At 53.3% G+C, this 15,079-nt stretch overlaps 7 protein-coding genes across 7 annotated transcripts; 5 read left to right on the top strand and 2 right to left on the bottom strand.

Moving 5' to 3' along the window:
* Positions 1 to 472: 472 nt before the first annotated feature.
* On the bottom strand, positions 473 to 1,405 carry CDV56_106068 (Saf4/Yju2 family protein; the record flags this gene model as incomplete). The annotated part of the gene is made up of 3 exons (XM_026759687.1): positions 473 to 1,152; positions 1,206 to 1,333; positions 1,383 to 1,405. The coding sequence occupies 3 exons, from the start codon at positions 1,403 to 1,405 to the stop codon at positions 473 to 475; spliced, it is 831 nt and encodes a 276-aa protein (XP_026614964.1).
* Positions 1,406 to 2,151: 746 nt separating this feature from the next.
* Positions 2,152 to 4,461, top strand: CDV56_106177 (anaphase promoting complex subunit CDC16; the record flags this gene model as incomplete). The annotated part of the gene is made up of 2 exons (XM_026759796.1): positions 2,152 to 2,248; positions 2,309 to 4,461. 2 exons carry the CDS (start codon positions 2,152 to 2,154, stop codon positions 4,459 to 4,461), a joined length of 2,250 nt encoding a protein of 749 aa, XP_026614965.1.
* A 1,563-nt stretch (positions 4,462 to 6,024) lies between these two features.
* Positions 6,025 to 7,472, top strand: CDV56_106419 (uncharacterized protein; the record flags this gene model as incomplete). The annotated part of the gene is made up of 2 exons (XM_026760038.1): positions 6,025 to 6,994; positions 7,048 to 7,472. 2 exons carry the CDS (start codon positions 6,025 to 6,027, stop codon positions 7,470 to 7,472), a joined length of 1,395 nt encoding a protein of 464 aa, XP_026614966.1.
* A 914-nt stretch (positions 7,473 to 8,386) lies between these two features.
* CDV56_106575 (putative cytochrome P450) lies at positions 8,387 to 9,854 on the top strand (the record flags this gene model as incomplete). The annotated part of the gene is made up of 2 exons (XM_026760194.1): positions 8,387 to 8,510; positions 8,572 to 9,854. 2 exons carry the CDS (start codon positions 8,387 to 8,389, stop codon positions 9,852 to 9,854), a joined length of 1,407 nt encoding a protein of 468 aa, XP_026614967.1.
* Positions 9,855 to 10,191: 337 nt separating this feature from the next.
* xanG (cytochrome P450 monooxygenase xanG) lies at positions 10,192 to 11,674 on the bottom strand (the record flags this gene model as incomplete). Its single annotated transcript, XM_026760302.1, has 2 exons — positions 10,192 to 10,620; positions 10,712 to 11,674. The coding sequence occupies 2 exons, from the start codon at positions 11,672 to 11,674 to the stop codon at positions 10,192 to 10,194; spliced, it is 1,392 nt and encodes a 463-aa protein (XP_026614968.1).
* A 357-nt stretch (positions 11,675 to 12,031) lies between these two features.
* On the top strand, positions 12,032 to 12,851 carry xanF (xanthocillin biosynthesis cluster protein xanF; the record flags this gene model as incomplete). The annotated part of the gene is made up of 3 exons (XM_026760400.1): positions 12,032 to 12,104; positions 12,160 to 12,769; positions 12,824 to 12,851. The coding sequence occupies 3 exons, from the start codon at positions 12,032 to 12,034 to the stop codon at positions 12,849 to 12,851; spliced, it is 711 nt and encodes a 236-aa protein (XP_026614969.1).
* A 593-nt stretch (positions 12,852 to 13,444) lies between these two features.
* On the top strand, positions 13,445 to 14,957 carry xanE (O-methyltransferase xanE; the record flags this gene model as incomplete). Its single annotated transcript, XM_026760480.1, has 5 exons — positions 13,445 to 13,847; positions 13,902 to 14,025; positions 14,077 to 14,186; positions 14,236 to 14,617; positions 14,666 to 14,957. The coding sequence occupies 5 exons, from the start codon at positions 13,445 to 13,447 to the stop codon at positions 14,955 to 14,957; spliced, it is 1,311 nt and encodes a 436-aa protein (XP_026614970.1).
* Positions 14,958 to 15,079: the final 122 nt, after the last annotated feature.

Consider the following 15,079-nt stretch of genomic DNA (forward strand, 5'->3'; position numbering starts at 1 on the left):
TTGTAGGTCGACTGGTTTCGGCTTCATCCTTGTTCTATTGTGTACTCTTTACCTGGCGTTGTGACTCGGTTCAGGGGGATGGCATCTGGTTCGCGGAGGAGGGTCTTCAGGGATTTGGGAAAAGTTGAAGGGCATACTTGGATTTTCTACTGGTTTTTATTCTAGCGTGGCGCTCTGGGACACATTTGATTCCTCGAGGAATATGCTTATGATATCAAATTTCGTTTCCGCGCGTCTGTTTGCAATCCTTTTCTCTGGGTTTGAACTTGGCAGGGCATTGCATTGGCAGCCGCTTCTTAACTGTCTTTTGAAATAGGCTCACTTGAAATCGATGTATCATAATTGATATGTACAAGTTACTGTGATGAGGATTCCATATTTGACCGCTATCAATATGCATACCTGTAAACCGAAACGCCAAAGACCTGCAACCTTCAACTGCCCCTTAGAGGAAATCGGCGCATATATACCATTATACCAGAGACGGCTTGGGCTTCTTCTTGATGCCTAAACCATTGATCAGAGGCTTTTTGGGCTTCTTAACCCTAGCAAATGAGGGAGGAGGGGGTGTTTCTGTCTGACTGGAGCCCGGAGTCGTCCCAGTGGTTGTATCATCTTCCACAAGTCTCTTCACCTTCTCTCCCGTCTCCGTCGTAAATGCCCTCCGGGCAGCTTCCTCGATTTCCTTCTCCGCCCTCAGCCGCTCCTCATCCACCTCAGTCCGAACATGGGTCAACACCACGTCACCATCGAGCGCCTCGTTTCGTTCAATCCGGGCATTCCGCGTCCGAATCTCATCCAACGCATCCGCGATCGCCATCTCACGCTTTGAATCCAGCATCTTCTCCTCCAGCTCGGCCATTTTATCCCGCTCCAACCGCTCCTGTTCCTCGTTCTCCTCGCGTTCCAGCCGGTCCAGCGTCTCCTGCTCCGTCTCCTCGATATCATTCTTGGCGTCCCGCCATGGCTCGAAGTTGCGCTTTGCGCCCTTTTCCGCCTTGTAGTCCATTGCCTTGGGGTCTGTCAGGAAGGTGATCTCGCCGCTGCAGCGGGTGCAGCGGATGTAGAAGCGGTAGATGGGAATGTTGAGGTATTTCTGGTCGGTGGTTTCTTTGCGCGCGTTGAATTTGCGGCCTTTGTAGATGTATTCGCCTGCAGGGGATTAGTATGGGTTATATGGGAGGACACGAGGAGGGAAGACGTACCGCAGTGAGTGCATTTCATTGAGAAGGGCGCCATGAGACGGACGGTGATGACCTTGGGACCTGTCGGTCTCAGATGCTTTGGGGTCCTGCCGATCGCCGACGGATCGAAGTCGGGAGGGTAGTATTTGCTATTTGATGTTAGCTGATTTCATTTTTAAGAATGTTGGGTAGACCTACCTGAGTACTTTTCGTTCAGACATGGTTGCGCTGTGGTGCTAGTCTGAATAGACGGGGGTGGGTAGGAAACTGCAATTGCGCTTTAGAAAATACTTGAAAGCGAGACTGTCCAAGAGCCTCAGAAGGCAAGCAGGCTGATCGGCAGATGATGACTTGGATGTTGAAGTTAGAATGAGAGATGCGAATGCTGGAGGCGACACAGCGGCGATAAGGCATGCACAAGTCACATGATATGATTAATCATCAGTGAGCATAGATAATTATGTGCGCGCACATTGTCTCCCTGGAGCTCTAGAAAACAGGCATGGAGGAAGCACAGTCATATTGACAAGTCAAGAACTTCTGCATTGTTCTTCTGAGTGTTGCATAGCTACCATGCGCATTCTATACTAAACTGTACAGAGTGTGCAGGATACAGACTACCCGATCAGGCAGGATGCACGGGCCATTTTTGACGCGTTTGGATCAACAGAAGATCATCGATGATGAGATTCACCATTGCACAAAGATTGCTCCAGCAGCCAGCACTGCACATTGTTTTTGCTTCCTCCTATTAGGAAATAACTGGAGCGCAAGGGGATATTGATCACGATTCGAGAAATTCGTCTGTGTCTCGAAAGCAAGTTGTCCGATTCCGCAAGCGTTTGGCCGTTGTCTCCGCACATACAAGCAAGCACCCTTTCTCACCCTCAATGCGCCTCTGCCCTTGCGGTGGTTCTCAGTACTCTCGTGTCTCGATTGACTCTTGGTCTACGATCTGTGCTTGGTCATGGAAAAGTTCCTGCGCTCCTGGCGCCAGGATGCGCTGAACCGAGGCCAACACGATGCTGCCATCTACATCGGTGACAAAGTGCTCGCATTGACGAGTGAGTTGACTTGAACTGATCCCTTCGAAGAAGAGGTAACAGACTGACGGTGCTTTCCAGACAGCGACTCTGATGCTTTCTGGCTCGCCCAAGTCCATTTCTCTAACAACAACTACACGCGCGCCTTGGCCCTCCTATCGCGAAAAGATCTCATCTCACGAAGTACCGCTTGCCGCTATCTCGCCGGCCATTGCTACATAAAACAGAATCAGTTTGAACAGGCTTTGTCAGTGCTCGGCGACCATAACCCAACTCATCTGATCCGCAGCAGCAACAGCCGTCGCAAGCTGCAGCACCTCACTCTACGCAACGGCAAGACTACAGCATCGCGGATTGACCGCAATGAGGAGAGGGAAAGGGAGGATGCGAATAACATTCGGTTTGAGGCGGCGATGTGCTACCTGCGGGGACTCTGTTTTGCGAAGCAGAATGCCTTTGATCGCGCCCGTGACTGTTACAAGGACGCTGTGCGCATTGACGTGCAGTGCTTTGAGGCTTTTGACCAGTTGATGAAGAATTCGCTCATGTCGCCGGCTGAAGAGCTCGAGTTTTTGGAATCTCTAGACTTTGATTCAGTATCCTCGCCCGACCCGTCTGTCGCTCAGGAGGCGGCTCATTTCACCAAGATGCTCTACACAACCCGACTGTCAAAGTACTCGTCACCCGCCACCCTGTCCGACGCGACCGAGACCCTGTCCACGCACTACAACCTTGCGGAGAACCCTGATATTCTTCTCTCTCGGGCTGAAGCTCTTTACACCCAGTGCCGGTTTGCTGAGGCGCTTGCACTGACATCCTCTATCTTGGCCACGGAGGCGACGGCCACACCCAATGTACCGGCTCTAAGTCACCTGGGGCACCCTCCGGCGGTTTACCCTTTGCACTTGGCCTGTCTATACGAAACAGGTGCGACAAATGCGCTCTTTTTACTCGCCCACACACTGGCCGACCATGCGCCCGAAGAGTCGTACACGTACCTTGCGATTGGCGTCTACTATCTGTCAGTGTCGAAGATTGCAGAAGCACGGCGGTTCTTCTCCAAAGCATCCTTGCTGGATCCGCACTCGGCACCCGCTTGGATTGGGTTTGCGCATACGTTTGCGGCCGAAGGCGAGCATGATCAAGCTATAGCCGCGTACAGCACGGCCGCTCGACTGTTCCAAGGCAGCCATTTACCGCAGCTGTTCCTTGGTATGCAGCATTTGGCCCTGAACAACATGTCCTTGGCCCAAGAGTACCTGTCTGCAGCCTACGCAATGTCCACGGGTGCGGCTGCCGGCACGGTGCCATCCATACCCGCTAATCCTTCCAGCGAAGGCCATGGCGGTGACCCGCTGGTTCTCAATGAACTCGGTGTGGTACTCTACCACCAGAACCATCTGGAGGGTGCTGTAGAGCTATTCAATCAGTCGCTGGCTTTAGCGGCAGCACTTCATTGTGAGCCGGGTGCCTGGGTGGCTACTCGGGCGAATCTGGGACACGCACTGCGCCGTATCGGACGACTAGCCGAGTCGCTTGCTGAGTTCGACGAATGCCTTCGGATCGGTGCCGGCGGAGCGGGCGTCGCCTATGGTCCGTTTCTGGGCGGCACTGGCAGCAGCGCCTCGGGTGTTGCGTCGTCGGGTGTTGGGGGCTACGAAGACCGTGGCTTGATCGGATCACTTCATACTTCGCGTGGCCTTGTTCTGCTGGAACTTGGACGGACAATGGAGGCGGTCACAGCTCTTCATGAAGCCGTTCGTGTGCTTGGGGCGAGCGGAGGCGGGGATGCGGCTGCCGGTGCGGGCATTGCTGGCACTCTTCTCTCCCGTGCTTTAGAGATCTGGGCTCTGGAGGGCCATGAGAGGGAGTCTGCACCATCCGAAGATCTTGACCGAGCGGCCACCAGCCGCAGTTCGACCCGTTCGCGCGACAAGGGCAAGGGAAGAGCATTAAGACGGCGTGGCATGACGGAGGAAGAATGGACGGATGAAGTCCCCCAAGCTGATATCCCGACCACGGGCCCTGCGACGGAGACATTGGAACAAAAGGTGGAGATGGGGCTAGATGACGAGGCAGATGGGCTTTTACGACATGCAATGAGTCGTGTTCGCGGCGGGCGAGGAAGACGACGACTTGATTTGAGTCCTGATACTGAGGCCATTGAGACCCCGGGGCCGGCGGGAGCTCGCAGTCGAGAGTCCAGAGCGGTTCGAGATCATGCTAGACCATGATTGATAGGTGGTGGGGTGAGTTTGGGTGCATTGCAACTGGGCGTTTGGATGGATATACCCAAGATTTCCTTTTGGTTCCATTGGTCATTAGCTTGCTAGATGGAGATTGACACGACATTCCTTTTATTTTTTTTGTGTTGGATGTACATGCCTTTGGACGGCAGCCGAATTGTCATGACAGCTTCTCTCTTCCTTGGTATCTTCTATCTCTACAATTACCATCCCCAATAGAGTCATGCCCGCAGCCGTCTCATCGAGACCATTTACATCTACCCACGGTTAGTCCTTTTCTCGACTTCAAAGTCTAGGCCTGAAATACGTGCATGGACTGGCAGTGATCAAAGAGATTCGACATAATTTCCACATTCTCTGTGTCATATCTGTTAGGGTCTTACGGAGTGGTTCCTAGATAGATTCCTTTTAGATGTCAACGGAACGAGCCGCTGCATTATTGTTTCAGCTTCAGCCTCTCGGGTCTCTTCCTTGACCCCTTTTACCTCCAATCTATTGCTGCGAAATAACACAACAACAATACAGAACTATCTTCGAAAAAATATAATGCTTTGATAAGAGCTCTAAAGTGCTCAAGGTAGGTTCAAATTTTCGTCAGAGGCTGATAGGCCACCAGCTTTAATGTCATACTGTTAACATTTTCCAGCAGCAAATTGCGATCACCGTGGGATCAACGGTCTGATTCAACCGCAGCTTGGCAGCAGTTGTCTCTTTTACGTGTCTCAGATTAGTCTAGACGAAATCAACTATCTAGGATGGTATGGTAAATTTCTGGAACCATTCATTTGCCCATGTGGAGCTAATATGGTCATTTTGGATTGCAGTCTGGACACACCGACACAGCCTCTTCAGTCTGCGTAGCGAAAGGCCTTGTCTTTCCAGCAGGATGGACCAAGACCGACTCAGGACTTGAGTGAGTCCAACAACTCCACCGCCATGACATCTGGATAGTCGAGACTAACTTGAGCGTTTACGTAGGACACAACCTTGTTTCAATTTAGGGCCCGCGTGTCCGATGCTCTCAATGGTCGAGGAACAAATAACATTTGGGATGGATGGAGTCGACCGCCGTCATTCCACCACTGATAGCCATCAGCAGCAACACTTGGAGTGGCTGTCCCTGAGATGATCCACGAAAGCTTGTCCATCATTGTCGCTCTGGGAAAGATTATCGTGCCTGCGTGGCTGTTTCATATTCGAATTTCAGATCCCGGGCCCCAAGAGGCCAGAGCGAGTTCTTGGGATCTCCATTGCGGCTGCGTCAAGAGTCCCATAATAATGGCAATGACTTCTGCTAATAATATCCCACATTATTAGAATGGGGGCCGTTCGCAGGAAATCTCCTTTTGTTAACCCCAAAGGATGCACTTCAGAGTTCAGACAGGAGCTCTCAGCGGGTCTGGTGCTGCCTCTTTCCTCATTTGACGAGCTCCTTTCCCTCGCCTTTGTCCCCTTCTGCTTGCTGCGATTGTGACTTGCGACTGGCACCCACGAACATACGATGGAACCCGCCCTCTGAATTGGACCGTCCTCATCCTGCTCCCATCGGCGATGGCGCTCCCGAGTTGTTCTCTACTGCGTCCGCGGCAGGGGATTCTCCTCTGCCTGTTCTACGTCATTGGTGCTCTGAGCTTGGGCTTTATCGTAGCCATATGGTATGGCGTTAATACAGACAGAGATTATATCCACCCCCTCCTCACGCAATTGATCCCCGCCGGTCACTGCGCCTGCCAGACCTCAACCACCTTCCAATGTGCGAGCTGTCTATCGTGTTCCAAACACAGCCTGAGCACACAGTTGACTCCATCAACGCGTTGGGTATTCGAGTACGAGCGGGATGGAAACAACGAGGGCCTCAATCGACACCAGTGCGATGCTGCTTTCCCCGGTCTGTACGAAGATGTCTTTCGCGCGGTGACCTACTGGCGCTCGCACGGCGCTCTCGCTGCAGATGATCTCGATCAGATCAGACTAGAACCCGGCATGGCAAGAGCGGCCATCTTCCGCGGGGAGCTGTACGTGGTCGCAGCCCGATCAAAGGGTGAGGACCACCGACGAAAGACCCTGGCCGTGCTCAGTGCTATCCATCGTGCGCTGGTCGCCGATCCCCTACGGAGTACGCGTCGCGACATCGAGTTCGTCTTCTCGGTAGAGGATAAGGTGGAGGATGTGACTAGCGCTGAGCACCCGGTTTGGGTCCTGGCTCGTGCGGCGAACGAGGAGGCGGTTTGGCTGATGCCTGACTTTGGTTACTGGGCCTGGGACAATCCGGATAATGCGATCGGACCGTTCGACCAAGTGGTCGAGAGAATCAGGCGGACTGATATTCCGTGGGAAGAGAAGAAGCAGCAGCTGGTTTGGCGTGGTAAGCCCAGTTTTGCACCCAAGCTGCGACGTGCCTTGATTGAGGCCGCTCGCGACCAACCTTGGGGCGATGTCAAGCAAGTCAGCTGGCCGGATCGGACCAATGTTCTTAGTATGGAGGATCACTGCCAGTATATGTTTATCGCACACGTGGAGGGTAAGTCTTCTTGATTCTTTTTGAGTTTGGATGACAGCTTATTGCTGCTCCAGGTCGGTCATACTCGGCTTCCCTGAAATACCGTCAGGCCTGCACCTCCGTCATCGTGGCACATAAGCTACAATACATACAGCATCATCATTATCTCCTTGCGGCCGATGGACCGAATCGGAACTACGTGGAAGTTGAGCGCGACTTTAGCGATCTGGCTGCCAAACTGGAGCCGCTCATGCGGGACACCAGCGTCGCGCAGCAAATTGCCAACAATAGCGTCAAGACATTTCGCGAACGATACCTGACCAAAGCTGCCGAGGCGTGTTATTGGCGGCATCTCTTGGACGGGTACGAGAGCGTGTGGAACAGCACCATCTCGAAGGGGTCCTATCCGTATCAGACTGAACGAGGTCTGCGATACGAATCATTTGTGTTGTTGGAGAGTCAGCGAATGTTTGACTTTACCGCTGCCAACTCATATTAACCTTGGTTCTTTGGATACTGAAGTGCTTATGGGGATGGGCAACATAGCAGGATGGAGTTTTGGCGTACAAACTAGACAACTGGTTTGGTTGTATTGGAATCATTTTTCTCTCTCTTGACGAAACCAATTAAGCGTTCTCATGCTCCCAGTGTTAATATCTTGGATCTTTTTTTAACCCATTTTTTCTGCAGACCACTGGAGATGTCTGCCGTGGTGGACACACTAAACATGCACCTAAGGCACTACTGGTATCAATCTACATATCTAGTAGTGGCAGTCCGTCCCTCTTTGACCCTCCTGGACTCCTGGTCGCATCTCGACTTTATCTCAAACAGAACCGTGGTTATCCATCAAGTTATCACAGTCAATGAAATATTGAGATCCTTTGTTAAGATCAAAATCGAATAAATGGAGAAGTCATACCTCTTTAAGGCTGACAACCCAGCCACCCGACTTTCCCCTCGCTTTTCCTTGCTGTTTCTTCGATGTCACTTTGTCAAACACACCAGTCCGCTATGACAATCCGTCCATTCTGAATGGCTGCTCCAAAGCGAAGGAGCCAGCGCCCGTGACGAACCATGATCCGTGCAGCAGACGAGTCCATCCAGTAGCAGTCTCAGAGAGGAAGTGGTGGAGTCTCCAAGGGCGCCGAAGTCTCCAACTATCGAAAGATCATCGCGATCGAGATCTGCATTCATAGCTGCAAAAGCCAATCACTGCCAGAGTTGTGATGCAGCTATCTGCAGTGTGAGCTGAGCTGGGGATGGGTTACACGAACAAACTTGCGAGAGCAAAGAACTCTGCCGTCATGGAAGTGCGTTGATTTAAGCTGTGGCTTTTCCTTCCTGTGCACTTCATGTTCCTTTTCAGCTTTCTTTGGGGGTTGTTCTTGAGTGATACAACAGACGACCAACATGCCGACTCCCATTCCTCAACCGCCAGGTCTTCCGATCTTGGGAAATCTGTTTGATATTAAGCCAGGCAATACTTGGGGTTCTTTCAATAAACTAGCGGTGAATTATCGTGGGTTTCCCTTGCGTTTGCTGATCGCCAGTTGGCAGTAATCACCACGAGCACTACTGACACGATTCTTCAACAGGCCCAATTTTCAAAATCAGCGTGGTTGGTCATGATATTGTCTTCATCACCAGCGCAAAACTGCTCGAGGAGATCTGTGATGAGAAGCGTTTCCGCAAATGTGTGACCGGCCCTATTGTCGAAATCCGCCAGGCAGTCCACGACAGTCTGTTTACCGCGTTCCACCATGAAGAAAGCTGGGATATTGCCCACCGTATCATGGCCCCTCTGGTCTCGCCAGAGGCCGTGGTCGAAGTTTTTGATGGAATGCGTGAAACCGCCACAGATCTGGTCAAGAAGTGGACTGCGGGACCCCGGCAGCGCGTCAATGTCAGCAACGACCTGGACCGTCTGAACCATGCCGCCAACATGCTCTGCTTCTTCGACCAGCGGATCCACTGCCTGGAGGGACCGGAGCCCTCGCTCATCAAGGCCATGGAGGCCGCCACGGGCGAAGCCATGCGTCGCCCCACCCGCCCCAAGTTTCTGAATTGGCTCATCTACCAGCGTCGCTTCAACAGCTACATCAAGACGATGCGCGACTACGCCGCCGAGATCATCGCCACGCGTCGCGCCTCTCCGACCGAGAAGAAGGACATGCTTCATGCCATCCTGCACGGCAAGGACCCGGAGACCGGCCAAGTCCTCACGGACAGCCAGCACCTGGACGAAATCATCAACATCTTCATTGGAAGCGCCACGACCTCTAACCTCGTCTCTTTCGCGTTGTATTATCTCATGAAGAACCCGCACGAAATCACCCGTGCCCGCGAGGAGATCGATGCCGTGGTCGGCGGCCCGACAGACCAGCTCGAGCACGAGCATCTCGCCCGCCTGCCTTACTGCGAAGCCATCCTGCGTGAATCGCTGCGCCTTTCGGCTACCGCGCCGGGCTTCAACATCGAGCCCATCCCGGGACAGGAGGAGCCCGTGCTCCTTGCAGGCGGCGAGTACCAGGTGCCCAATAACCAGCCGCTCATTGCGCTTCTGGCGGCCGTCAACCGCGACCCGGAGGTCTTCGAGGATCCGGATGCGTTCAAGCCCGAGCGCATGGTCGGCGAGAAGTACGACCGGCTTCCGTCCGGAATGAAGAAGGGTTTTGGGAACGGCAAGCGTGAGTGCTTTGGCAAGCGCTACGCCTGGGAATGGTCGTTCATGATCCTGGTCACGATCATGAAGGACGTGGACTTTGAGCTGGCAGATAAGAAATACCAGACGGAAGTTGAAGGAGTCAATTACAACGGGGCTTTCAGCACCAAGCCGCTGGGGTTGTTTGCGTTGACGGGACCTCGACAGAGGGTGTGACTGTGAAAGGTAGGACTTCACGCGTTACGATACCATGGTTTCAGTTAGCCAGTATGCAGATGCTTTGTATATCATTCTTATCTTATATCTAATCTATGCTTTTCTCGCCTGGATCCTGCCCGCTCTCCAAACAATCACGATGACCATCAGCTCCGTTGCTCTGCCTTCTCACTCTCTTTGACCTCTGTCAGAATCACCCGGCATCCCAAAGGCGCTAGAATCCCCCCCTGTTCTTTTCATCAGTGACCTGTCTCCTCTTTCATACCGGATTCAAAGACGAGACTTACCGGCGTCATCTTCAACCGATACCCCGGATCCACCCTCCATTCGATGCGTCTCACCACCTCAAACACAAAATCTTCATCTGCAACAACACAAACGCCTGCCCCAGGCACTTCCTCGAATGCGCATTGAAGGGTATATACGTGCCGCGCACCGTCTCCCGGCGAAACCGCGCATGCATCTCACCCACCGTCCGGCCCCATCGCTCCGGCTTGAATTCGTTCGCGTCGGGGCCCCAGATTGCCGGGTTAACGTGCACCCCGTACGCATTCCAGCCGACAAAGGTGCCTGCGGGGATAGGGATCTCGTTACCTAGCATGGCGGGGCGGAGCGTGACGCGGTTGATGAGCTGGGAGACGGGAGGGTAGAGGCGCAGAAGCTCGTAGACGACGGATGTGAGATAGGGGAGGGCATTGACGATCTCGGACGTTGGAGTGGTGGTGTTTGTTGAGAGGATTTCAGCGCGGAGGCGGGTTTGGACTTCCTGTATCCATCAATCGTACATTGTCACGTCAGCTGCCGCAGCACAAAGAAAGAGGTTGAAGGGGAAGAAAAAGGGGGCTGGAGGGAGGTACGGTATTCTTCCCAATCTCCCAGAACATCGAGTTAACCAGCTGCTGGGCGTTCTCGTGCGCCGTCAGAAACACAATCTTGAGATTGTCCTTGAACTGCTTCTCGGTCAGTTTGCCGTCGCGGTACGCGTCGACGAGCATATGCACGACCATCTCCTCGGCCGGCTTTATGCCCTTCTCGCGGTTGCGGTCGATGTGGCCCAGCACCGTCGACATGAGGGTATCCCCGAACTCGTGCATGATCTCGTACGCCCGCTGCCGGGACTTGATCAGCCACGCGAACTGGTCCAGATCGGGAAAATTGAAGAACAGCGGCCGGAAGAGCATCATCTTGATCACGGACTGGATGGCCTCGAGCCGCACCGCGCCGTGCGGTTTCTCCAGGCTCTGCAGATCCAGATCCAGAAAGCTCGTCCCCATGACGTCCACCGCCCACTGCTGGACATACGTGTTCACCAGAATGCCCGCGCCGTGGCCGGCGGCTCCCTGCTCCGAGAGAATCTCATCCACGAACCGCCTCGACTTGAGCAGCACCGGCGCCGGGTCGAAGTTCTTCTTCTGCAGGCCGGGCTTCATGATCCCCGTGTACAGCTTCCAGGTTTCCCCGTGCGAGTTGATGATGTTGTCGCCCACCAGCGTCGCGATCACCGACCACGGGATCTTCTTCTGGCTTCCTGCTTTCGCGTACAGGTCCTCGTTGCGGAACATGTCTGTCAGCAGGTCCGGGCGCGTGACGAGGATGCTCCACCGGCCGGCGAACCAGATTAGCACGGCGCCGTGGGCTTCGAGGGGTTTGCGCAGCCAGCGCTCGTAGATCTCGTCTTGGCCCATCGAGCTCCAGAGACCGAGGATGGAGACGTAGAAGGGTATTCTTGGGAGTGAGGGCAGGTCCCAGGGGACGTGGAGGTACCATGCCAGGTAGAGGATGAGGGTGAGGGGAACTGCAGCGAGGTAGTAGAGCATCATCTTTGATTTGGAAGTGTTGTTTGACTTCCGGGAAAAGACTGGGTGAAGGGCTGAGTGGATGGATGGGAGATGGAGGTCCTCTGCTTGTCTCTTGTATGCTCGATTTGTGGCAACGATGGCATGGCTTAGCAATCTAAGAGATTCCTGCAATAAAACTTATGACCTAGGACTAGACCAGTCTGAGTCGTACTCAGTCTGATGAGTGTAGCGGCGTATGCATCCCAAGTCAGCAAATCCGAGCTGATGTCATCCGTCAACGACTATCTAAAATCATATATGAATGACCCCGAAAAGCTGACGAACAGCACTAAGCAAGGACATCTCTCGCTTCACCAAATCTCAAGTCTAAGACCCAACATGGCGACCGAAGCTCTGCACCTGTACAAAGACCGTCTATCGGCAGAGGACCTCGATCTCAAAGATCCCCACGGTATGTCTGGCCTACCCCCCATAGCAAACGAAAAAGGTTACTGAATGAAACACAGTCTCCTCCAGCCTGGCCCTCTTCGCCATCCACAACGTCATCCGCCGCAATCTCAAGGCCTGCGCAGAACACGCCACTTCAGTGCAACCCGCAACCGCCGATGCCTTCGTCACCTACGCCAAATACACCCTCCACGTCCTGCGCGACCAACTCGACTCCGTCAACCAGATCTGGTTCCCAGTGTTCGCAGAGCACGATGCCCGCTTCGGAGAGCAAAAGGGCGCACACGACGCCCTGTACGAGAAACTCACCGCGCTGGAGGCGCATCTACCCGGCGCCGCTGAGCCGGCCCAGCTCGAGCACATCCTCGACCTCTCTACGGAGATTGCAGGCGAGTTCCGAGAACTGCACGAGATGACCGACAAGCAGTACGATGTCGAAGAGGACCTTGTCAACCAGTTAGGGCGCCGGGTCCCTATCGCGACGATTCGGGGTCTGGAGAAGAAGCAGGAGGAACGGCGGAGACGGGACGTCAAGGCGTACGGGCAGCTGTGGACGGCCGTGTATCTCCTGCGTGGCCTTGAGCCCAAGGAACGGGCAATTTTCCCGCCGGGTATTCCGAAGTTGATTATGGGTGGGATGTTGACGGCTGGGGCGATGCAGTTTCGCAGGTGAGTTTCGGGGCTGTGTGTGCTCGTTTTGATGACTGTGGCTGATCTTGCTAGGGAGCTGCAATTCACGCCGAGATTTTGATGAATCGGAGTTTGGTTGGTTCGTGGAGGTTGAGGTTGGGTTGGGTTGGAGATTGGCTTCAAGTTCCGCGTGGGGATGATTGTTACTCGAGTGTGGCGTGCGTATTATGAGTCTTGGGAATTATGTCATATTTTGCAGATTGAATTCATTCATGTTATCTGTGTCAGTGTCAGCAATGAACCCTGCATGATCCATATGGATACGAGTTACATGGGCAATGCTGACTGTAGCTGGGCCAGGTGTGTCAGCTGTCAGCTGCGGCGGATACGGACGCCATCTTATGCCTGTGCATTGATCTATACTAAGCAATCAAAGTCAGCCTTGAGGTTCTGCAGGTGTAACCTGCAATGGGAGTTGGATCTGGGTGAGGAGGCCTGACAATGAAGATATTGCCGAATAAAGCGAGGTCAAGATGACTGCTCTGACTATACTTGCAGGTAAGCTTTGGATAGCTCAACATGCCTTCATAGCATTATGAGAAAAGCCAGACATGTTCTTCAATATAAGTTTGTAATAAAGGTCCCAGTTATTCAGAAATAGCCAGAACATCATCAAGAAATTGTAGTAGACATCGAATCTCCTTGTCGTACACCATGAAGCCCGACGCCATGTCCACCGAGCAAGAGCACAAGTCCACCCGTACGAACGACCTGTACGAGCTCTCCGTCAACATCTCCAGCGCGGTAGAAACCTTTGTCGGAAGACTGGATACAATCGGAGCCCAACGGCCCAATCTAGACGACCCATTTCCGGAGATCATCCAAGATGAAGGCGCGCAGCTGGCCCGGTTGAAGATTCTTCGCCTCTGCGAAAGGCTCATGGCATTGGTACAGGGTCCAGTCCAGTGGCTCATGTTCCAGAATATGGCATTTCTCGATCCCGCGTGCCTGGGAGCGGTTCTGGACATGGGAATCCACGAGATCATTGCTCCTGGCCCTGAACCGACGTCCCTCGACCAGATTGTAGAGGCAACGGGGGCTTCAAAAGATATTCTGAGTACACAACGCCCGCAATCTGGTGTTTGAAGGTCGAAGCTGACAGTACCCTCAGAGCGAATTATGCGTGTTTGTACGCAAAGATTGATTTTCGATGAGATTGAACCGGAGCAATTCGTTCACAACGGCGTGTCCTTGCAGTTCCTTGCGCCTCCTGTACATGCTCTCATCACTCATGCGTGAGTAGCTGTGGTCGGCAGAAGGAGAAGATCGAGACTGACGAACGCTAGCTGTGACGATGGACTGCGCATTGGAGCTCATTTCGCTGAGTCTCTCAAGAAGACTGATTGGAAGGGAAGTGATAGTCCGGAAAATTCGGCCTTTAGCCTTGCCTTCAAAAGTGAGTACACCCCCCAAAGTCGTGCCCTTCTCGTGCTAATCCCTCGTAGCGAACAAAGGTCTTTTCGACTACTTCTTCACTGAGGATATCGCGCGCGGACAGCGCTTTGCCCTCGGCATGGCAGGCACTGAGATCATGAAAACTCTCACCGAGGATATGTTCCCCTTCGAGTCTCTCCCGCAGGGCGCAAAGGTGGTGGACGTTGGAGGGGGCCGGGGCCAAGTCAGTGTGCGCATTGCAGAGAAGATCCCTGGTTTGGATTTCGTTGTGCAAGACGATGTGTCCATGCTAGAGGCTGGTCAGGCAGAAGGGATTCCCAAAGCAGTCAAAGATCGGATCGAGTTCATGCCGCATGATTTCTTCAATGAGCAGCCGGTCAAGGGTGCGGATGTGTATCTCTTGCGATTCATCCTGCATGATCATCCGGACAGGTTAGTCTGATGCGATCGATGAGGAACGGCTGTAGCTAACGGTCATAGTCGCTGCGCGAAAATCTTGTCGAACATCGTGGATGCAATGGAACCAGGAAAGTCGCGGATTCTTATTGACGACGCGATCGTTCCCAGCTTCTTGGGTCCTGAGAGTTCCCGGTTCTTTAACTTCCTGGATCTCTACATGCTCGTCGCTATGAATGGAAAGGAGAGGACTTTGGAGCAGTGGAACCAGTTGTTCCAGATGGTCAGCCCGAAGTTGGTGTTGGAGAAGATTTGGAAAACGCCAGACGGTGGGCCTGAATCGGGAACTATCCTAGAACTGCGGCTGCAAGAGTAATTCCTTCTAGAATATGTTTGTTTTATTCAAGGCCAAGGTAGATTTACTTTACTTAGTTTTACAATGGCATTGTCCTTCCCGGTGACGCTGAAACCGCAATATAATTGAGCCCATCAGGTACA

Source organism: Aspergillus thermomutatus (assembly GCF_002237265.1).
Source record: "Aspergillus thermomutatus strain HMR AF 39 chromosome Unknown NODE_79, whole genome shotgun sequence".
Taxonomy (NCBI): Eukaryota; Fungi; Ascomycota; class Eurotiomycetes; order Eurotiales; family Aspergillaceae; genus Aspergillus; species Aspergillus thermomutatus.